At 35.7% G+C, this 23528-nt stretch overlaps 1 protein-coding gene and 1 long non-coding RNA gene across 2 annotated transcripts in view; one reads left to right on the forward strand and one right to left on the reverse strand.

The window, feature by feature from the left end:
* The window catches only part of LOC127987559 (uncharacterized), a 1718354-nt gene that overhangs the window by 1012497 nt on the left and 682329 nt on the right, over positions 1-23528 (reverse strand). The window contains exons 47-48 of the mRNA XM_052589927.1: positions 3834-4007; positions 920-1090 (exon numbers count right to left, since the gene is read on the reverse strand). Of these exons, the coding sequence (XP_052445887.1) occupies positions 920-1090; positions 3834-4007 (345 nt within the window). The remainder of the gene's footprint in view (positions 1-919; positions 1091-3833; positions 4008-23528) is intronic.
* The window catches only part of LOC127987654 (uncharacterized), a 193763-nt gene continuing 192827 nt past the window's right edge, over positions 22593-23528 (forward strand). Inside the window, exon 1 of the long non-coding RNA XR_008161309.1 lies at positions 22593-22681. This is a non-coding gene — a long non-coding RNA (uncharacterized LOC127987654). The remainder of the gene's footprint in view (positions 22682-23528) is intronic.

The raw sequence follows: 23528 nt of genomic DNA on the forward strand, positions 1-23528 counted from the left end.
CTACACAGATTCAACTTTGCACATCTAAATAAAACTGTAGGTTTGTCTGTGTGTGTAAATGTGAAGTACAGTAATATTTCTCTGAAACAGGTCAGACTGAAGAAGCAATGCCTGCACAGAATAAAGCCCAGTCTGGACCGGTTCTGTTCAGTTTTGTTACACATTCATTAATCTGGTGTTTGATGACAGAGAGATGATATGAAGCCTTGTAAGGTGATTATAATCCACATCTGATCTCAAACAGAAGTTATTTCACGCACTCGCTGCTGTCTGAAAGTGAGATCTGAGCTGTTATTATTAATGTCTTTAACTTTATGAAATGATCCTCGGCACTGATGCTCTCCTGACGCAGAGAAACTCATCCTTCATTCATAACCTCCTCTAACCTAAACTCAGAGACTCAGTTGGTCAAAAAACCCTGGCCGTTGTCCCAGAGGAAGACCCAGAAGTGACAGTGGAAACCAGACTGACTAATTTTCAATTAGTCTTCAATCCTCAGTTTGTAGTCAGTAAACATGAACACATTCAGCAGTCACAGCAGAAGCTAGAGACTAAATTTAACTGAAGTCTATTCAAAAGTTGTATGAATCTATTCTAAGCTGTATTAAAGGCAAACAATGTTAAACACTTTAATAAAATACTGGCTATTTCTAATGTGTTCACATTATTTTCTCCAACCCCTGTGCACTTAAAGGGATAGTTCACCCAAAAATGAAAATTACTCCATGATTTACTCACCTTCAAGACATCCTAGATGTATATGAATTTCTTCTTTCAGACAAATATAATCAGAGTTATATTAAAAATGTCCTGGCTCTTCCAAGCTTTATAACGTGAGGTCGGAACTCAAATGAGAATTAAAATAGAGGACTGTAACATTACTAGTCATGTAACATGTGAAATGATGCAAGATACTCACTTCAGTGTGTTGAGTGTACAGTGTTTATCCTGCAGTAGAGCAGAGATCTGATTCACTCCTGTGTCTCCTAGTTCACGTCCAGTCAGTTCCAGCTCTCTCAGGAGTAACGGGTTTTTACCCACAATTCCAGTCACATACTGACAGCCTTCATCTGCAGCAGGACCCAAAAACCTGCAGAAGAGAAGATGAAGCTGGAATCAAATCAATGTGCATTACATCACAAAGCATTTAAAGATTATCAAACATTGTTTGTAACGAAAAGCTCTAGTTCAAGTTTAAACAGTTGAACATTTAAATATACACATATTTCAAAAAAGTCAAAAGTAAATTATTTAAAAAGAAACTCGTGGGACAAAAGCTCACTAGATCATGATCCTCAAGCATCTGAAGATCTTTCTGGCTTTTAAGCAGGAGATGAGGAAAGTTAGCAAAGAGATAACTAGCTTGTGACAGCTAAGCATTCATAGTGATATATTTAGTTGCCGGCTATTCCTATTATTATGTAGCAGAATTCAACAAACACTGGATTACTGATCCACTAACAGAGAACATGATTTGGGTTCAGACCATCTCTGGATAGTTTTATTTAACTGATGTCTGTAATGATGCAACAGTAATTCTGCTCATTATGCAGGTTCAGACGTGTGTGTGTGTGTGTGTGTGTGTGTGTGTGTGTGTGTGTGTGTGTAATCACTGATCCTCTCCTGACAAACATCACAAGTTTGTGGTCTGTGATCGATCTGCTGTAGTAGATCTACAGTGTTGTGAATCTGAGCTTGATGGAAATATATGTACAGTGCATTCAGTAGGGCTGTGTATTGCCAAGAATCTAGTTACGATACAGATCGTGATATATTTACAGATGTATCTAAATGCCTACATGCCATAATGGATAGTCATCGCATGTATCAGAATAAGGCTATCTATTTGCTCGCACACGAACAGGTCCGTTTCATCTCAGAGACGCATTCTGTCTTTGCGCTTGGCAAATTCCGCCAAGTAAATAGCAAATCCGTCATGGCACGAACACAACTGGCTCTTAAAGGGAATGGAAGATGACACTCTGATTGGTTTATTGCATGTTACGCCCAAAAAACACCCATTACTCATTAAGAGAATAGAGACAACCAATTTAGACCATGCGCCCGGGTGCGCAAACCGTTTTTCCGTCGTTAAAATAGCAAAAGTGGATTTGGACACTCCCTGATTGCACATGTGCTGTGCACTTTACACTTTGCGTTTAGATCGTCAAAATAGGGCCCATAATCTGCCTTGGGCCTTGGGCCTTGGTATTATAAAAAATAAGATCCTGAATATATTACAGTTGGTTTAATACCTTTATCTCAAATGGTGTCAGAGTTGAATTAATTTAAGTGGGTACAGTATATAAAATTTGAAAAATATGGATTCAGTACTGTATATAAAACAATAAAGGCATAATCTGAAAAACTAAGCCTTGTGCATTATACTGAATAATATTCTGTATATTTTACAGTTGGTTTAATCGAGTGCAGCATTAGTTCAGTCAGGCCACGGAGGCATAGGCTGTGACCAGTTGATGCGGTCAGCTGTCAAATCACTCCCACTCTCCTATTAGACTCGGGACATATATATGTGGCACCACTGCTTGCTTATTATGCTCAACGGCTCATAAACCCTACCTCCCTCCCCATTATAAGCATGAGCATATTACTGTGCACCTTCTGGTTGTCGTCTTCTTTGTTTCAGATCACTAAGGCTTTCAAAATCTTAGCTGGCATGCACCTCAATGCTGAGAGACACTCATCCTCATAACCAGACTACAGGATAGACGTCCCACTGCCACATCCACGTGATTATCACTGTTAGCTTTAAAGACATTACTAAAAGTCTTAATTATCATGTATTTCTAAACTCGTGGTTCTGGGGGGTTAATGTTAAAGCTCTTGTAGTTCAATTATTCTCGGAGCAAGAACCCCCATAAGGAACCATATCGCCAAAGATAAATTGTGTTCAATAAACTCAAATAAACATGCCAAAGTGGTTCCTGTCTAAAAATACATTTATCAAATGCTGTTGTCATTTAATGGATTTAGATTATTGCATACTTTAAAAGTTGTAAAGTTATTAGAAAACACACAAAATGGTAATAAAAAAAACAATAATGGGGATTTTTTTTTCTGAACATTTAATTGTTAGTTTCTGCATTATAATGTCACGTAGTTAAATAGTGAAATTAATTTAAATGTTTTTTTTTTTAATTCCCTAGAAATTAAGTAAATGTTAACTATTGAGGCACCAAACTACTGAACACCAGTACATCCAGTGACTCAAAATGTCTGATTAACCTGTAACTTTTAACACAACTAAACTGTGCTGACATTTATCATCAAAACAACAGCAGCTGCAGCATTTCATCTTTCATGTTTGATCATTTTAAACAAATTGTGTACCTTGCTGAATTAGTGAAATAATATGTTATTCTATAATACACATACCATATTTTCTGGACTATAAGTCACACTTTTTTTCATAGTTTGGCTGGTCCTGCGACTTATAGTCAGGTGTGACTTATTTATCAAAATTAATTTGACATGAACCGAGAGAAATGAACCAAGAGAAATGAACAAATAGAAAACATTACCGTCTCCAGCCGCGAGAGGGCGCTCTATGCTGCTCATTTCTCCTGTAGTCTACACTGAGCAGCATAGAGCGCCCTCTCGCGGCTGGAGATGGTAATGTTTTCTCTTGTTTCTAAATAAATGCAACTTATAGTCCAGTGTGACTTATATATGTTTTTTCCTCATCATGACGTATTTTTGGACTGATGCGACTTATACTCAGGTGCGACTTATAGTCCAAAAAATACGGTACACACACACAGAGAAATTTTAAATATGTATTATTGATTGTGTATTATTTCATCATGTCTCACCTCAGTGTGTTGAGTTGACAGTTTGGATCCTGTAGTAAATCACTGAGCTGCTTCACTCCTGATTCTCCAGGATCATTTCCTGTGAGATCCAGCTCTATCAGGTGTGAAGGGTTTGATCTCAGAGCTGAGGACAGAGCTTTATAACCTTCTTCAGTGATACTGCAGTCTGAAAGTCTATGAGAAAATCACAGATTGTCACACAAGTACATGTTCTAGAATGAAGAAAATAAAATCATGTACTACAGGGATTTTGGCCTGAATGGACTCTTTTCACAGTAAAGCTGGGTAAAACTATATACTGGTGAACTCAAAAATACATCAAATGCTATTTTTATTTTTTGCAGTTTTATTTTTCCACAATTATAAACTACAGTTTCAATCAAAATACTGCAGTACTTTAGAAATACAAGCTTTTCTGAAGATCCAGGATAAAATCTAAATTGCATCTATAACAGTTCAGTTTTAAAAGCCATATATTAAAAGTCATAATGTCAATATATAACCTTATATAATGTATTATATTTGAGTTATAAGATTTGAATAACAGAGCTATGTCACAATTATTCAACCCTTATTTAACATTGCTGTTTTACTTGGCAGTCTAAAGCCTCCAGGTTTTCATCCAAAATATCTTCAATTGTGTTCCAAAGACAAACAAAGCTTCTACGGGTTTGGAACGACATTCATTTTGGAGTGGAGTATCTCTTATTTGCATGGTGTGGAATAAAAACACAATTATGTCTTAAGAAACTCTATTAAAACAGAATTAGCTTGAGCTGTTACACATACACAGAGTCAACCCATGCATGTGCTGAAGTCAACAGAGATCTCACAACGTTATGGAGAAGCTGTAGAGAATATACAACTGTATTACTTTAGAAAGTCTTTAAAGGCTGTAAGAAGATTTCCAAGACATTAAAAACTCTAAGCCTTATTCCTTATCTTAAAGTATGTCATACCAGAAAACCTTTTTAGGGTGTTGAAGAAAAAACAATAAACCATATATGGTGACAACACCTCCCTTTATAAATCATGTGAATGTATTATGTCCTCACCGAAATCATGGAAAAAGAAAGCAGTACTGACCGAGAAGCCATTCTGTGCTCTCACTAAACAGATCAGCGCTCTTTTTTTTTTTTTTTTTTTTTAAACGCTCTCGGTACAGCGCATGGTTTGCCTAATCTTCCAGCATAGCCAGATCAGTCATGACACTATAGCCACATTTCAAATGACTTCCTGGCTGCATGCAAAAAATGGCTTCTTATTATTTTTGTCTTGTTTTTTGATAAAACAATCAAGATGAATTTACTATATAAGCAAAATATATATTTAGTCTTGTTTCCTGGGGGGATAAAAAAAGACTAAATATCTTATCTAACTTGAATTATTAATTTATACATTTAGTATTTGCAATTAAAGGACACGGGAAAGACGCAGCAGCACTTTCTTTTTGTAGTATTGCCATTCTAGCACTAGATTCTCTGCTTTAGCATGCTCAGAGTTGTGCTTATATTTACACACATTCCTATGTTAAAGTACAAGATGGAAGATCCCACACTTTGCATGAGACTGTTCTTACGCACTCATTACACACACATCTGTGTGTATGTACTGTTGATAAATGAGGGCCTTGCAATGTAGAGTTTATGCTGGAATTAAAGCCTGCAAATTTCCAAAATTTAAATGAGAAAAACACTATTGATTGTCACAAAACTTACCTCAGTATCTCTAATTTGCAGTTTATATTCTTCAGACCAGTGCAGAGCAGCTTGACTCCTGAATCCTGCAGATTATTATTGTTCATGTTCAGCTCTTTCAGATTGGTATCTGATCCAAGAACTGAAGCCAGAGCTGGACAGCTTTTGTCAGTTAAGCCACAATCATTTAGCCTAAAAGAGAAATAAATCAAATCACAAGGTTTTGATACATGAAATACATTTGTTAAATACAAAAAAATCTATTTATACTAATTTTAGATTAACAGTAAATATACTGCATATATATTAGAATTGTATTGATTTAAATTTCCTACATAAAACAAACTAGCATGCTTGAATAAAACTTTTTTAATAACAGGTAGTAAATTAATAACAGGCTTATATCATTTATAGCAATGAGTTATATATTTAAAAGTGCTGCTCTATCCTGATGAGTTTCTTTGTTGTTTGTAGTTAGAATATTCTTATTTTCGTTACTTTTGTTTGAAAGTATAATTTTTCCATAAGCATAGCACATACCCAACTGTACCGTAACCATGACCATAAAACTGTGATACAAACCGAACCATGAAAAAGTTGAACCGTTTCACCCCTAGTATCAATGTAGATTGATGCAATTTTAAGATGAGAACAAAACATGACAAGATATATTAAATAACTTACAGAGCTCTTTTGCAGGTTTTGATGACTGCTGATAATCTAATGAGACACTCGTCTGATTTCTTGAATTTCTGAAGCTCAAACTCCTCCAACTCCTCCTCTGATGTCAACAACACAAAGACCAAAGCAGACCACTGGGCAGGTGAAAGATCAGCAGATGAGAGACTTCCTTTGCTAAGGTGGGTCTGAATGTCTTTCACCAGAGTTTGGTCGTTCAGTTCATTCAGACAGTAGAACAGATTGATGGATCTCTCTGGAGACAGATTAGACTCTAATTTCTGCTTGATGTACTGAACTATTTCTTTTTTGCTCTGCTCATTTCTATTTTCCAGTGTCAACAGACCCTGTAAGAGTTTCTGATTGGACTGGAGTGACAAACCAAGGAGGAATCGAAGAAAAAGATCCAGGTGTCCATTATCACTCTCTAGTGCCTTGTCCACTGCAGTCTTGAGCAAATCAATCATGGTTTCACTTTTGTTTTCCTGTTCTGTAGAGTCTTGACCAAACACATATTTCTTGTTGATGTCTAGAAACTGATGTGCATAAAGAGCTGCAATAAACTCTTGAATGCTCAAGTGAACGAAGCAGTACATGGTACCAAGAGTGATCCCTGTTTCCTCCTTAAAGATCTGGGTACACATGCCTGAGTACACTGATGCCTTATAGACGTCAATACCACAGGCTTCCAGATCTGTGTCATAGAAGATCACATTGTTTCTTTCCAGCTGATCAAATGCCAGTTTCCCCAGTGAAAAGATGGCATCTTTATCCCAGGAAACATCTGGTGTATGTTCTCCATCATACTTTCGTCTGCTCTGCTGGATCTGAAATCTGAGGAAGTGTGTGTACATTTGTGTCAGAGTCTTAGGAGTGTCTTCAGTATTTGACTCCTGCAGTGTTTTGGAGACATCATCAGCCTGATTGTTTTTCACAACATTATTTCTTTTCTTCTCTAAAATGTTCTGGAGAACAGTGGCTGAAATCCAGCAGAAGACTGGGATGTGGCACATGATAAAGAGACTCTTTGATTGTTTAACATGATCAATGATTTCTTTGGCCTGATTCTCATCCGTGACTCTTTTTCTGAAGTACTCCTCCTTTTGTGCATCATTGAATCCTCGTATCTCTGTCAGCCGGTCGATACAGTCAGGAGGAATCTTACTGGCAGCTGCTGGTCTGCTGGTGATCCAGATGAGAGCAGAAGGAAGCAGATTTCCCTTGATGAGGTTCGTCAGGAGAACATCCAGAGAGGCTGGTGATGAAACATCAGACCACGTCTCATTATCCTTAAAGTTTACGGGAAGTCGACATTCATCCAATCCATCAAGAATGAACAAGACTTTGAATTGATTTCTTTTTGTAAGGTTCAGTCCTTTTGTCTCTGGGAAAAACTGAGTTATAAGGTCCATCAAACTTAGTTTTTCTTTCTCCTTTAAGTTCATCTCTCTGAATGGAAGAGGAAATATGAAGCTGATATCTTGATTTTCTTTTCCTTCTGCCCAATCCAGAACAAACTTCTGCACAGAGACTGATTTTCCAATGCCAGCAACTCCTTTTGTCAGTACAGTTCTGATCTGCTTGTCTTGTTCAGGTGCTTCAAACAAATGTATGCACTCAACCTGTATCTCCTGTGATTCATGACGTCTGGAAGCAACTTCAATCTGTCTCACCTCATGTTCAGTATTGACCTGTTCACTACAACCCTGAGTGATATAGAGATCTGTGTAGATGTTCTTCAGAAGTGTAGAGTCTCCTTGCTTTGCAATTCCTTCAAACACACATTGATACTTCTTCTTTAGGCTACACTTTAGCTGATGAATGAAGAACAGTTCATCTAAACAGAAACAAAAATACAGATATTGTTTAATCTTATTTTCACTCTACATATCAGTGGGTTGATCCAAAATGAGCATGTGCCTGCGGTCACCCGCAGTTGCCTGCGGTTACGAGTCATCCAAAAATATTTGTAATGATATTCGGGTCGTGGTCGGTCGGGTCATTTGGAATAAAAGTGCCAATTAAACCTTTGTAATTAATATAGTACTAGACACAATTTTGAAATACATAGGCCTACACTTTATTGGCTGAATAACTGGCGCGAAGATGAAGCACGAGCTCAGTCTGCAGGTAGAGGTGGAAGCGGCACGAGAAAAGGTGAAGACGCTGTTTTTGGTAAAACATGATTTTGACGACTTCATTAAGTTTTGTTTTATAGAAAACTCTTTTTAACCCTCTGGAGTCGATTAACGCATATACACGGTATGAGTCATTTTCTGTTTCTCCGTGAATACTCAACGAAGAGACATGAGAGATATATCTATAGAAAGCCTGACATGTCTACTTTTAAACTAAACAAGTGCTGCCGAAAACAGATATTCTGTGATAAAGTAATCCATATGAAAACAATGCGATGTCTGTTTTTCATGTCTCCCTTCATTATATCTAATGTGATCACGCCCCCGCGCTGAACGCGCTATTCAGATTCAAACTGAAGCGTGCGGCTTGAATACGCCCACACAGAAGAAAAAGCAGCCAGACTGTTCTTCAAGTTCTTTTATTTTACTGTTTGCTTCGCGATAAGAGGAATAAGACATAATTCACCCCAAAAAGATGTGATGTGGTTGAGGATTTGAGAAATGGATTTCCTCAGAAAAAAAGAATTAAGCTCTTTATTCAGCAGAGATCATAAACATGAGTAAGTCTCTTTTTATTTATTTATATACTTGTACTAGTTTTCACATAATGTGTAAACATTTTACTAGTTAGACTTTTTCCAAAGACTTTTTCCAAAATATAATCCCTTACTAAATGTATAATCAAGTGAAACATTATGAAGTTTCAGTAACAATATAGCTACAATACTATACCATTCAAAAGCTTGATGTAAATTATATAAATGTAACAAATAAATGTAACCGTAACAAATGTAATAATGCTGTTCTTTCAATTTATCCCCCCTAATAAACCTGAAAAAAATGTTCTCCGCTCTTTTCAACATTATTAATAATAATAATAATGATGATGATGATAATAATAACAATAATTGTTTTTTTTTTTTTTTGTAGAAAATCAGATTGTTAAGATAAAGATTTTCATTTTCTATAAATTGTATCTTAATTTTGATCAATGTTTTATCAATTAATTGCCCATTTTTTATAAATTAGAAGCAAATATAGCAGACAATGTAATGAGGCCGCGCCGGCACGATCACTTGCATGTGACCTGGAGGACGCCGAAACTCAGCGTGTGCCTCACAGATTTGAGAAATATAGGCTATATATTACAGAAAGCTTGAAATGTCTACTTCTAAACGAAAATATTAAACTAAAATAAATAGGCTACTCTCTGATTATGTAATCCATTTGAAATGTGCATTTCTCTCTGGCGTTCATGGCGAGTCTGCATCGTCAACTTCATCTTTGCAGCAACACAGAAAACACCAGTTTATTACTAAACAATTAAATGTCTCCTTGCATATTTTGGAACCAGCAGGCCATTCTGGGTTGAGCGAGACCCCACGGAATGAGCGAGCAGAGCGTAATATATAGAGAAATGCACTCTCCGCTCACAAGCTCTGATCGGAACAAACCAGAGCCTCACTATCTGCGGAACAGAAACATCAAAATAGACATAGCCAGACTAGACTATTTTAGAACAAATTATGAGCTTATTGACGTTTTTTTTTGTATTATTCTTGACGAAATGTGAATATATTAAGGATTTTTTTTGTGTTTTTTGTGTTTTTTTTGCCTAGTTCCTGTGTCTATGGCCCAATGACGATATGATGAGCATTTACTAAATGTAAAAAATGCGGGTCAGGAAGCGGGTCGGGCACAATATTTTCTTTTCCTTTTTTTGCGGTCCGAGTTGCGGTCGGGTTAGTTGAAAATGTCGGTCGGGTGCGGGTTATTAATACATTGACCCGCGCATCACTGCTACATATAAACAGAAACAAAAACACAGATATTGTTTAATCATATTTTCTCTCTACATTTATAAGTGACAATCTGACAGATGATCACAAGTCTCTTACCTTCTAGAGTATCAGCAGCTTCATCTTGCTTCATCTCTCTCAGGAAGTGGAGCGTGAGATCAAGAGCTGCTTCTTTCATACTGCATCTGTTCTCATTAAAGTCCTTCACAAAGTATTGCAAGTCCTCTTTTTGTAATATTTTCTTAAACTTTTCCAGTTCTTTCTTTAGAAATGTGATTATTTTGCTCTCAAGATCCTACAAAGACAGACAAAAATGAATGACAGAAAAAAAAAATCATCTATAATTGGTCAAACTTATTTATTCAATTAAAAATATTCATCAAAAATCAAGGTAAGACAAACATTAATTTGCTGTAAATACAAATAAAAATAGGTTCTAATTCTTATTTTATGGGTTCTTAAGAAAAAAATGAGAAATAAAAGTTGTCACTCTTATTCTATTACATATGTTTATTATAACAATTAAATATTCTTGAAAATGTGTTTTATTACCTGGAAGATCTGCAGGAGACTGTCTGTAAAATTCTTGTGTTTTCTGTGAGACTGTAAATCTGGATCTAATGTTTCATACTGAAGCCTGATCGTAAATAGAATAAATGAAATACTGCATTTTTAGAAAAAATAAAAATAAACGATAAATGTATGAACTACAAGTAGTTTTCTGATAATTATTCACTGACACATGTTCTGACAGTCTATGTTTAAAGAAAAATAAGAAACCGATCAAATACCGTTTGGTTCGTGTTGTTTCTTCACTGAAGTATGGCATGCCACCATCCTTTGACCGGTCACTCTTCACATGTGACACATGTGAGTCTGATCTTACACTAATGACACAAAGAGAGAAGAGAAACTTTTCTACAGGAGCTTCATCTGTGTTTTATATTGACACACATTCTCTCTCGTCCTTCACAGAAACATCTGCAGAGTTTTAAAGACAGCAGTCATTCTAGAGATTTTATTTTTCATTTTCTTTTTTGACTAAAATAGAAAGCAGAAATGTGAGTGCTACACAGTTCTGACTCTATTTTAAAAGTTTATCACTTAGTTTATACAGGTTTATTACTGTATCCTTTTGACCCCGAGTCCAAGTCTGAGATGAATGTTTTACAGAGATAAGCTTTTATTTTGCAACTCTCTAACCTTTCAGATACAAACTCAAAGTTATAATTTTTCTTCTTTACTGTAACAACTTTAAGTCCTGATGTGTCAACATAAAATACAGTAATAGGTGTGGTTTATTGTATTTAATGTACAGTGTATTTAGCTGTGTGTATCTGATGTTGTACACAGGAAGCTGGCAGAGAATGCACTGCAGCTTCATAAAGCGTGCTGTACACAAGCTAACCTTTGGGTCGTACATAGCAAACCTCTGAAAGTGCAGCAGTGTTTACAATGATTCTCTGAAAACAGACTCAGTCTTACCTCTGTTTGTGTGAGAGACTCATCTTTCCTCTCTTCTCTGACAGACTGCAGATGAACAGCTCAACAATGAGATCTTTGTGTCTCTGAAGACGATCAGATGCTCATCATGACCTGGACATGACAATCAGATCAAGATCATGAGAGTTCAGAGGAACAAATGATGAAGAAAATAACTAGTGCTGAATCTTTGAGTTATCAAGCAATCAATATACAAATAAAATATGCTACACATATACTGTCATGTAATAATCTCTTCAGATCACTCACAACACACTTGTTTATTTACATACACATTACCTTCGGAGCATTAAGAAGAAAAAAAACAAAAACAAAAAAAAACAAAAAAAAAAAAAGATTAATTTTGCTCGTGTTTATCGTCTCTCTACCCGGAAGAACAGGTTTGATCTGAATACTTTCGGTTTCGCGACTTAAACTGGAAGAAGGAGAAATAAAATAACACGTTTAGAATTATTCTGACTGCTACATTTGTAAAGACTTGTTAAATTTTTTACACGTTTTAACACGTCTTTAATCGGTTTGTTTTATTAATATCTCTCTGTTTCTCTGTGGTTTTTTTCTTCGTCGACAGACAGGTATAAGTTATAACTGAACAAATCCCGCTTCATCCAGCTCTGAAACGCGTTCATCATTCTCCTAAATAAGTTTAATGGTGAAAGTATTCAGACTTACTTGCAGTAGTTCAGACGATCTTGTGCTGCAGGAACAGAATCCAGAAGTCTTTCCAACACTTCCGGTTTGTGATCGCTGTTAAACACCTGTGCGATCTTCACGATTGATGTTTGTCACCTGACACGACTTCATCTTGGAGAAAATCAAAGTCCAGTTAACAACAGATCTCGTGCATCAGCGCCACCAACTGGACAGGAATGTGAAGCACAAACACACCTGCTTTCTCCTTCTTCTTCCTTCTAACAGCAGATCCCAAACTAAAACAGTGCACTAGCGCCACCTGCTGTTTCTTCACATTCTCCCTCTCAATCTGCTCCATTCACCTCCTTCTGATACATTTGACTACTCTGAAGGGTTAATGAATAATAACAAATCATATCAAATAATCCAAGACAAACATATCAGTCTGAAAGGTGATGATTATATGCTATAACAGAATCATATACAGTCCTGTTTTTATTTGAAGAAATTTCATTACATTTCTTTCATTTCAGCAATAGTCTATGAATTCAGATTGAAGGATTTATTCAGTTATTCTGTAGGTTATGATGAATAATTAAGATATATTAAATGTATGATTCACTGAATTAGTTCAGAACTCAATTAATTATAATGAACTTTCAGTTTCTACATACAAATAGAAAATGCCCAGTTATTTTCATCTTCTTTTCTGAATTTATCATCTCTGTTCAGTTTTACAGGTCGCTGTGATGTAGATATATGTGCTTTTCACAATCTGTCATTTAAGATTTAAATAGTTTTGAATCTAATGTCTATTAAAAGAGAAAAACTGAGACTGTAACTCATAAACTTATAAATTTGAAAAAGACAAAACAGCACTTTACCTCTTATTTACAGCTGAAATTAACATTTATATCATTTTACAATCAAACATTTAGTAATAATGTATGTATTTGAAATCCTAAATTTAAGGAAATATTAGACAGACTAATTAATTTAGAGTCTTCTCCATTATTTACTCTTATTCAACATTTATAACACTGTTTTTTCATGTAATTTAAGTTTAAATGAGAAATATCACAGCTGTCTTATTTACTCTCAATGTAATTTATTCTCTAATATTTTGATATATCTAATCTGTCTTAACCACTGTCCTCAAAATCCTGCATCAGAATCAGAAAACAAAAGAGAAGTGGATAAGATAAGTGCTATATATATCCATCTCAGAAGAATCCACAACAAATAATAATAATAATAATAATACAATTTATTTTCAAGACAACGCATACAGAGACATTGCTGGATCTGATGAAGAGAAACCCCAGGAACACAGAATAAATATCTTGTTTGAGACTCGAATCTCAATCATTAGACTGTAAAAAGTGTGAGAGATGAGAGAGATCCACCTTTATCTGTTCTCACATGGACAGATATTCAATGAGTACGGCAGAAATTTAGGCAGTACCTCACCACCCTTACGAAAAATAACTATGGTTTTATTAAAGTAAAACTGTAGTAACCCATGGTTTTTTGGCGTATTGACTGCCATTTGTAAAACCACAGATTTACTACAAATACCATGGTTAAACTATGGTTAATATAACAAAACCATGGTTAATTTGTGGTTACCATGGTTTAACTACAGTAACCATGGTTTTTTGGTTTTATTTGTAGTAAAACCATGGTTATTTTGCGTAAGGGCATTGTGAAGCAGAGTATTAATGATATTATAAAAGATATGGTGCTCAGAGAAAATGTGATGAAACCAAACAAAGGTCAGATTTGGATTAAAGAGTTCAGGATTGTTATTGGGAAAATGAAGATAACCATAAGAGGCCAGATATACACTGAAAAAAGTTTTTCAAGCACTTTATCCAATTAATGAGTTTCTGCACTAAACTGTAGACTTCTGTCTCCTCACAGCAGAGCTCCAGATCAGCTGTATGTCATGTGTGTTAACTGAGAGCTGTTCTGAGGAGCATCACTTTACTGACAGCTACAACACAGTGTGAACGCAGCATATGAGCTTGAGTATCTGACAACAGCATCATCTAACTGACTTGATCATGTCTTTATGGATCTGTTTCTTCCTCTGTTCGGATGCAGCTGACAGGACAGACTCCAGTAAGAGTCCTCAGTGTTGATCTAGTCCACATCTAACACATCTAGAGTGGGAATCATCTGAAGAAAACTCTGTAATGATGAACCGACCCATCTCAGGCCTTCTGTGTCCATTTGTAACACTGATTTATGTCCTGCTCCTGGACTAAGTGTTTGAAAAGCACTTATATTTTATTCAACAGGTAATGCTCAACCTCAGAAAAGAGGAGTTGGCTCCTAAAATTCAGTTCTGCCATATTGTGAACTCAGAGAGGAATAAAACCATATAGTTTTGATGCTGTTTGATTTGATTCTGAGATAAACTCTTAATAATAGTTTTTTCATGTTTTAAGAGGAAATGTTTTCAGAAAATGAATGTTCCTTCATTTGTTTGCTTTTTTCCTAAATTTTCTAGTTTAACAAATTGGAAAAATAAAACTAAATGTAAAATAAGACATTTAGTTTTGATTAAATCTATATATTTTTTGTTTGGATCAAAAACAGAATTTAAATGAATTGAATTTCTTCTAAAATAAAAATATACTTAGTGCCAGGTTTTATAAATCTGTTTTCATAGACATAGAAAATATTGTGTAGGACAAGTTATTTATTTTTCATTGGCTCAAATGAATATATAGATGTGAATCATTACCCTAAAATGTTTAATTAGATGAATGAAATATTTCAGTGAATGATAAAACAGACACAGCTTTGTTCTCTAGTGTCTCTCAGAACTAATAAGGAAAGCTATATTAGAGTTCAGTAATATGAAGACTGTTTTGAGGCTGTTTTGTGAGACTCTCCTGGTTCTTTACTGCTGCTCATGAACACATGAAAGGTCTGACAGACACCAGTCCTCACAACCAGCAGTGTCTCAGCTCTATACAGTGTGTCCATCAAACTTCACCCATTCCTGAAGATGTCTGTGTACACCGGACTATGTGGATATTTCTGGAAACTTACCGTTCTGTGTAACTTTAGATCATTTCCGCACACACACGACAAACCTGAAATCACACAGCAGTTCACCACGACCAGATATAACCAGATTTGACCCTCTTCATGCAGTGACGTGTACAGGACATTTCCTATCAGATGTCAAATAGACATTTAGTAGAAGTCTTTAAGATGATTATCAGTATTTTCTGAGACTAAAAAGAGGCTACATTATGGTTTGATCCTAATATGCTTATTTACATTTCTAATGTGTATTTTATTTTTATACTGTTTCATTATAGTGTTTTCATGTATATGCATATAGTTATATATTTATATGTTTAATGGCTTATTTTACGTGCTCACGCATCACGTGGGAAGAGGGGAGAATGAGGAAGAAGAGCGGAGAGAGGAGAGAAATTGTGTTTGATGTTAGTGGAAGAAAACAGGGTGTTCTTGGAGAAACCTCAGGCCTGCAACGAAGGGTGTGTGAGTGAGTGAGATCCTGAATGTGGACCCACTTCAGTGAGTTTTGTTACTGAATCTAGTGATTATTTCATTGGGGAAATCTAAAAGTGTACGGTTTGGTTATTGAGCTGTACATTTGTACATTTTCCAATTTAATTCCCTAAAGTGTGTTTAACACTTGAGAAAATAAGAAGTTTGATTTATTTCACATTGTTACTTCTTTTAAAGGATTTGATTTGACATTGTAAAAGTTTGTTTCAGTTTATTTATTTTTCTCTTATTGCTTTACCAATGTCATTTTGTTATTTAAATATATGAACAAAGCCTCGTAAAACCAGTATTTGATTCTATAGTCTTTATTGCTGCTGAAACAGATGAAAACAGATTACACTTGACAGGTAAAGTTAAACATAGCATTGAAATAAATTCTTACCCAGGCCCCAGCTTTAACATAGCAGGTATTGTTTCTGGGGTTACAATCATTTTCAGTGGTTTCTGCTGTCTCATTAGGTGTGTCTTTCACCTCAATTCATTTTGTCTGCACACCGCCCTTCTTAGTTCAGGGCGTTTGATCAGCCTAACATAAGTCCTGTCGGGTGATTTCCTCTAACATGAAGAGTTTTGTTTAGCTTGTGATGTCCAGTGTGTGCTCGGTCCGAGCTGATAAACCCAGCGCAGTTTAGTTTCACTTTCGTTTTGTTTCATTACCGTTTGTTGTTTCTCAAATGTAACAGAAATGGAAGAGTTTATGAGTCGATACACTCACAGAAATGATCAGTCTGGATCCCTGCTGAAGAGAACATGCACATGTTACAGCTGTCAGGAGGTTAATGTCAGGTTTATAATCATTTCACATTACATGTTTTAGGTGTACATTTCTTGTGAGGGTCACCTGTGCTCAACAATGACTTTTTATCGCTGCATCATGTGTGTTTTGGTTATGTTATGATGAGATCACACTACTGTATGTCCATGCCAGACATTACGTGTAGATCACAGATCAGCCCTGAACAATCATCACACACAAGTGCTTCTTTTTAAACGCTTTATGAACATAGTTAACATCGGCTCCTCGGTCTTGGGTGACATCTATGGGTCAGTTCTGGTTCAGATGATACCAATCCTAAATGATGAATTCAGATCTTTGATGACGAAGCCTGCTTCAGTGTGTTTCTGCAGCTGTGGCTCATGGCAGGTTGTGTTGTGTGTGGAGAAAGCTCTGTTGAGCTTAGGGTTAGTTTGTGTTGTAGCAGTCATCTTTGGTGACCTGTAGCTGACCCCTGAGTATTGTAGTTAGTTAGTTATTATTCTTAATAATATGATAATACATATTTTGTTTTTCCATAAACATAGCACATACTGTGACTCTAAAACTGTGAAACAAACCGAACTGTGAAAAAGTTAAACTGTTCCACCCTAATATTTACGTAATCATTTGACAGATGGACGCTTTCATCCAAAGCGATTTACAATAGATAAAATCTATTCTCAAAAACATATTACAAGCATTTATAATGATAGAAGTTCAAACTAGCACTGTTTTACATATGGGGATACAGTATTTTTTAGTGCCAAACTTGACCAGATTTTCCATTTCTAGCCTATAATATGTAGCCTAGTGTGCAATGTGTATTAATTTATTTTGAAGGTGATGAAGGAAGCAACATTAGCACTAGTGCTGTAAGTGATCCTGCTGTTGAACAAGACACTTCAGCTTTTGAGTCAGAGCACAAACCTTCAGCTACAGTTTAAACGATAACTTAGAAAAATACTCCTAGAAAAATATGTGCTTTTATGATTCATAAGATCATCAGTAGAGGACTGTGATCATGGGGACATATACAATCGATGGCTGCATAATTAATATAGATTATTGAAAGAGCTTATTTCATATTGCAGAGAAACTCGATGTGCAGAGTGAGAGAGAGAGAGATTCAGGGAAAGATGATAGAGACAGTGAATGTCTTGATACTCCATTGGTTATTTTACCTGTCCACAGTCTAAGGATTTTAATTTATTAACAACTGAAAGAGCAAAAGAGTTTATCAGTCTGAAGGAGTCATGAATTGGGTGGAGGTGACTTCAGCAACAGACGTGTCCTGGGATGAGTCACATTCCCTGATTTACTGTCCACCACTGGATCCACCTGCTGTCTATAAAAGACTGAAGTGATGATTAAATCAGATGCTGAAGAGCTCTCCGGGTCCAGAACCAGCGCTGATATCGCCTTGAGCTAACTACTAACTCACATTTATACTTTATCTAATACTGACACAGTAGATGTAGAATATTTGTATCATGGAAATGTTTTAAGTTTCACACATTGTAGATTTGCTTTATATCTTGTGACACATTTAAGTGCTGCTCTTGACAATCACATTGAAACATCTGAATCATTATGAATGAGTTTAATAGAAATATTATTAAACTGAAGAGCCAGACAGACTCATCTGAGCTTCTTCCTCCTCTGTTCCAGCTTTACATTAAACACAATGATCATCTGCTTGAATACTAAAGCAACATTAATCATTCAATATCATGTTTCTACCACACATGCTGCATTATTTGATTGTAAAGTCTGAGTCTCTTCACCTGTATGGATCACATTTACACATTTATCACACATTTATTTCTCCTCATAGACACAGTAGTGAAGCTCTTCTGTGGATCTTCAGCTGATGTTTACTGCTCCTCTGAAGAACACTTCACTTTTGATACACAGCATTCATCAGCTTTTGGTGAAATCTATAAGTGGAAACTAGATGATGGATATACACCCTGTAAGGCGGAAGAGAAGAGAGAGAGAAAAAAACATTGTTCAGAACAAATTAAAAAAGCTTCTGGTGATTTAACTCTATCAACATTGTAAGGTAATCAGAGTTCAGCGGAATAAAGTAGAAATTAGTTACTATATTTCAATCACTGCTCATTAAAATCCTGTAATCAGAATAATTACAGACTATGCCTGATTTTGAATACATATTTATAAAACAGTATTTGTGTTTTAAATATAATACATTTAGAACATGAATTCCTTTCTGTTTGTGTCTCTATTGAGTCAACATAAAGAGAAACACACACTAACGAGTGAACACCAAATATAATAAATGACAAGGAACAAACACAAATGTGATTTAGTCTTAAAACACAACTCTTTCAGTTAAATGTGTCACTAGTTAAAGCTGTTTGTCCTCTAGTTTAAACATGTTTGTGTTGGTCTCAGTAAATAAGTGAAATGATTGCACAGCTCGCTGGAATACTGGATTCTGATTGGTCAGTCGTGACATTCGGAGGTGTGTTATTCATTAGGTGTGTGTCATTAGCAGCAGAATAACACACAGTCATACGGTATTTGAGTCGGGCTTTCTTTGACTTCTCTCGTATCACAGCACCGCGCTCTCACTCGTTTCATTCAAACACAACTGCTATTAACTTGTGCCTCAGTTACTGACTGGATTTACCCTCAAACCAAACCGCAGGAGATTCCTGTTAATAGTAGACTTGAGGAGACATTGTTCAAAGTGTGTCTTGTTGTTCAAGTTGTTGCTAACTGAGCAGAAGTGTTTAGCTGAATCTAAATTGTGTCTAATTCTTCACTTGTGTGTCAAGAAAGCATATAATAAGTGTGATAATGCAGATGCAGCCGGATGTTATCACAGAATAAGTCTCTTCAGGAGGACACAAGTCCTGATCACCCTGTTGGGTATATTCTGTGATAACAAGCGGCTGGAGGTACATTATCTCTTACAGAAAGTAAGTGTAAAGTAATGTGACGTGTTGCTTGTCAAAGTAAAAACACACAAGAGACAGAGACATTGATCATGTGATGCTGGACGACTGTGAGCTGAAGCTGAATCTGCTCTGATTTTACCAGCGTTTTCCTACAATCTGAACAAATCTATTTCAAACTCTAATGATTCACTATTACTGATCTCATTAATAAAGCAGCTGTTGCTGTAGAAAGCTGTGACAGTCTGCTTTTCTTCTCTTTCCTCCTTTGTGTTCAACATTTTTATCAACTTTACATTTCATTCAGACACAAACCCTTTGAAATAAAGCTTGATGATCATTTGATAAACTCTTTTCACTAATATCTGAAAGTATATATTTGTTCATATATCAGAGGTAAATGAATCTCTTTAATATCACAAAGTGAAGTTTACTCACCTCAGTTCACAGTTTGAGTCTCGTAGCACATCAATGAGCTTCTGCTTTGAGTCTCCAATCATATTATATCTCAGATCAAGCTCTTTTAGAAACTGCAGAGCTTTTGTGTTTGTCAAAGATTGAGTTAAAGAAGAAACATCTGTAATGCCACAGTCATAAAGACTAGAAAGAGACAAACAGAGGAAGAGAGATCATCTTACAAACAAATCATTAAGATGAAGAATCTTTCACAAATATAATGTGAACACATTCATCATGAGATATTGAGTATTACGTGTTTTGTTGAACTCTTATGTGCTGTTCGTTTGGGGACGACACTCGTGCTGTTTGGGCTCTCCAGAGAACACAGCCAACAAAACGACATTTTGTTACAAAATGTGTCATTTATTAATGTTTTTAATCTACATTTATGTAGTTTTTTTGAAAGATTTATGATATTTTGTAAATGTATAAAATGTATTAATTAAAAATATATTTTTAAATAGGTTTTTATATAAAAAGAATATAATTTTATATATAAAGAATAGCACCAAGTGTTGACAACCGTACAAAGTCTCATGTCATTTAGATAAAGGGAACATTTGTTTTTATTTCAGCAAACATCATTTGGGGTCTCAAAAGATCTTGAGCAGCACATAAGAGTTAAACAAAGTGATTTTCATCATTTTGATTCTTGTCTGTGAATGTTACTGACTTCAATCTCTCCAGTTTACAGCGTGAATCCTTCAGTACATCACATAAGAGATTCAGTCCTGGGTTTTTTATTTGATTCCCACTCAGGTTCAGTTCTCTCAGGTGTGATGGGTTTGATTTCAGAGCTGAAGTCAGGATGAGACACTGTTTCTCTGTAATACTGCAATCACACAGACTGAAGACAGAAAGAGAAAACACAATGAATCAGACACGTTATGTTCATGTGTGAGTAATTCATCATCTGTTAACACCATACAGTGCAATAAATAAAATGTTGCTGAAGCCTGAAAACAATAAATAAATAATTACACAGCCATAAAAAAACTAGGATATTGAGGATATTAGTTACATTTCAAGTCTAGAGAATCTTTAGATAGACAAAAAAGGGGTTTGTGATTTATAATGTAATTGAGATACAGGATCAACTACAGAAGCATCTTAAAAATAACATTAAAATGTTCAAATTAATTTTAAATGTAACAAATAAATACAATTCTGTTCAGAAATGAAAATTTAATTCAAGATATTTTAAGATTGTAGATTACAGTCAACAAGTACAAGATTTTGTAATCATATTTTGTTCTTATTTTGATGCATGTCTGAGTGAAACAGCTTTAAAAACAAAACAAAACAAAACTGCAGGTCAGGAATTCATGAGTTTTTGATGAAAAGCTGATAATTTTTTGTTATTGCAAACAATATCCCATCGTTTCATCACAATTTCACCATCAAGTTAGGCACATCAACCATAACTCCGTCAAAAACATCCAGAAGCCTTGGAGTTATGATTGATGATCAGCTGACTTTCTGAGACCACATTGCTAAAACTGTCTGATCCTGCAGATTTGCTTTATTCAACATCAAGAAGATCAAGCCCTTTCTTTGGGAACATGCGGCACAACTCCTTGTTCAAGCTCTTGTTCTGTCCAGGCTGGACTATTGCAATGCTCTCTTGGCAGGTCTTCCAGCCAATTCTATCAAACCTTTACAATTAATTCAGAACGCGGCAGCAAGTTTAATTTTTAATGAGCCAAAAAGAATACACGTCACACCTCTGTTTATCAGTTTGCACTGGCTTCCAATAGCTGCTCGCATAAAATTCAAGGCATTGATGTTTGCCTACAAAACTACCACTGGCTCTGCACCCTTTTACCTAAATTTGTTACTTCAGACTTATGTGCCTCTAGAAGCTTGTGTTCTGCAAGTGAACGTCGCTTGATTGTTCATCCCAAAGAAGCACAAAGTCACTTTTACGGACTTTTAAATTAAATGTTCCTCCTGGTGGAATGAACTCCCCAACTCAATCCGAGCAGCTGAGTCCTTAGCCATCTTCAAGAATCGGCTTAAAACCCATCTCTTCCATCTTTATTTGACCCTCTAACTTTAACACTCACTATTCTAATTCTATTCTTAAAAAATAAAATTCTAACTACCTTTCTAATCTTTTTGTATTCTATTTTCTTTTCATTTATTATACAATTGTGTGTGTGTGTGTGTGTGTGTGTGTGTGTGTGTAGGTGTGTGTGTGTAAAGACCCCTAACACTAGCTTGCTCTATTCTTTTTTTTATTCTATCTGTTTTCTTTTTATTTATTATATTATTTCAAATCCCATGCTACGTGTACTGTGTTAACCTAACTGAGACTTGTTATAGCACTTATATATCATTGCTCTTTTTGTTGTTTTTGATTGCTTCCACTGTCTTCATCTGTAAGTCGCTTTGGATAAAAGCGTCTGCTAAATGAATAAATGTAAATGTATTGCTGTGATCTCATGTGACTGACAGGTTTTCCCTCCTTCACATCATCAGATGAGAGAAGAGATGTGTTTATGAGAGAAAGTGATAGTTATTTCCATTAAAGATCACAAGGATACATTAATTTTTGGAAATGATGTACCCTGATAAATCAATCTGACTGTAACTGCTGTAGAGTATAATGATACTAACTGTAGTTTCTCCAGCTTGAATTGTGTGTTCATCAGTAGATCACTGAGGTGTTTCACTCCAGAGTCTCCTAGTAGTTTATTCCAGCTCAGGTTGAGTTCTCTCAGGTGTGATGGGTTTGATTTCAGAGCTGAAGTCAGGATGAGACACTGTTTCTCTGTAATACTGCATCCCCACAGACTGAAGACAGAAAGAGAAAACACAATGAATCAGACACGTTATGTTCATGTGGGAGTAATTCATCATGTGTTAACACCATACAGTGCAATAAATAAAACATTATCAAAAATCTTATTATATGACGATAAACAAAAACAGAAGAAAAAAGATGAACATAGTAGACACAGGATGAACTACAGAACTACTTAAAATAACATTAAATGTGAAAATTGAGTTTAAATGTGAGAAATCAAGAAAATAATTTTTCTGAATTACAATTTACCTAAAGTCATTTTTAACTTTTTTTTGCTATTGTCATTCTTTACTGTACATATCTGAGTGAATAAAAAAATAATGAAAATAATAATTAAGTCCATTAATGAGCTGGATTGCTGTGATCTCCGGTGATTGACTGAGATGAGACCCTCGAGCAAGAACTGAACCACAACTGTTCCTCAGCGCCACAGGTGTGTGTGAGAGAGAGTGTGAGAGAGTGTGTGTGTGTGTGTGAGAGAGAGAGAGAGAGAGAGAGAGAGTGTGCACGCGTGTTCACTGTGTGTGTGTGTCTGTGTGTGTGTGTTTACAGTGTGGGTGTGTGTGTGTGTGTGTGTGAGAGAGAGAGAGTGTGTGTGTGTGTGTGTGTGCGAGCGTTCACGGTGTGTGTGTGTGTGTGTGTGTGTGTGTGTTACCGTATTTTCCGGACTATAAGTCACACTTTTTTTCATAGTTTGGCTGGTCCTGCGACTTATAGTCAGGTGCGAATTATTTAATATTTAATAG

The sequence above is a fragment of the Carassius gibelio genome, chromosome B22 (genome assembly GCF_023724105.1).
Source record: "Carassius gibelio isolate Cgi1373 ecotype wild population from Czech Republic chromosome B22, carGib1.2-hapl.c, whole genome shotgun sequence".
Classification (NCBI taxonomy): Eukaryota; Metazoa; Chordata; class Actinopteri; order Cypriniformes; family Cyprinidae; genus Carassius; species Carassius gibelio.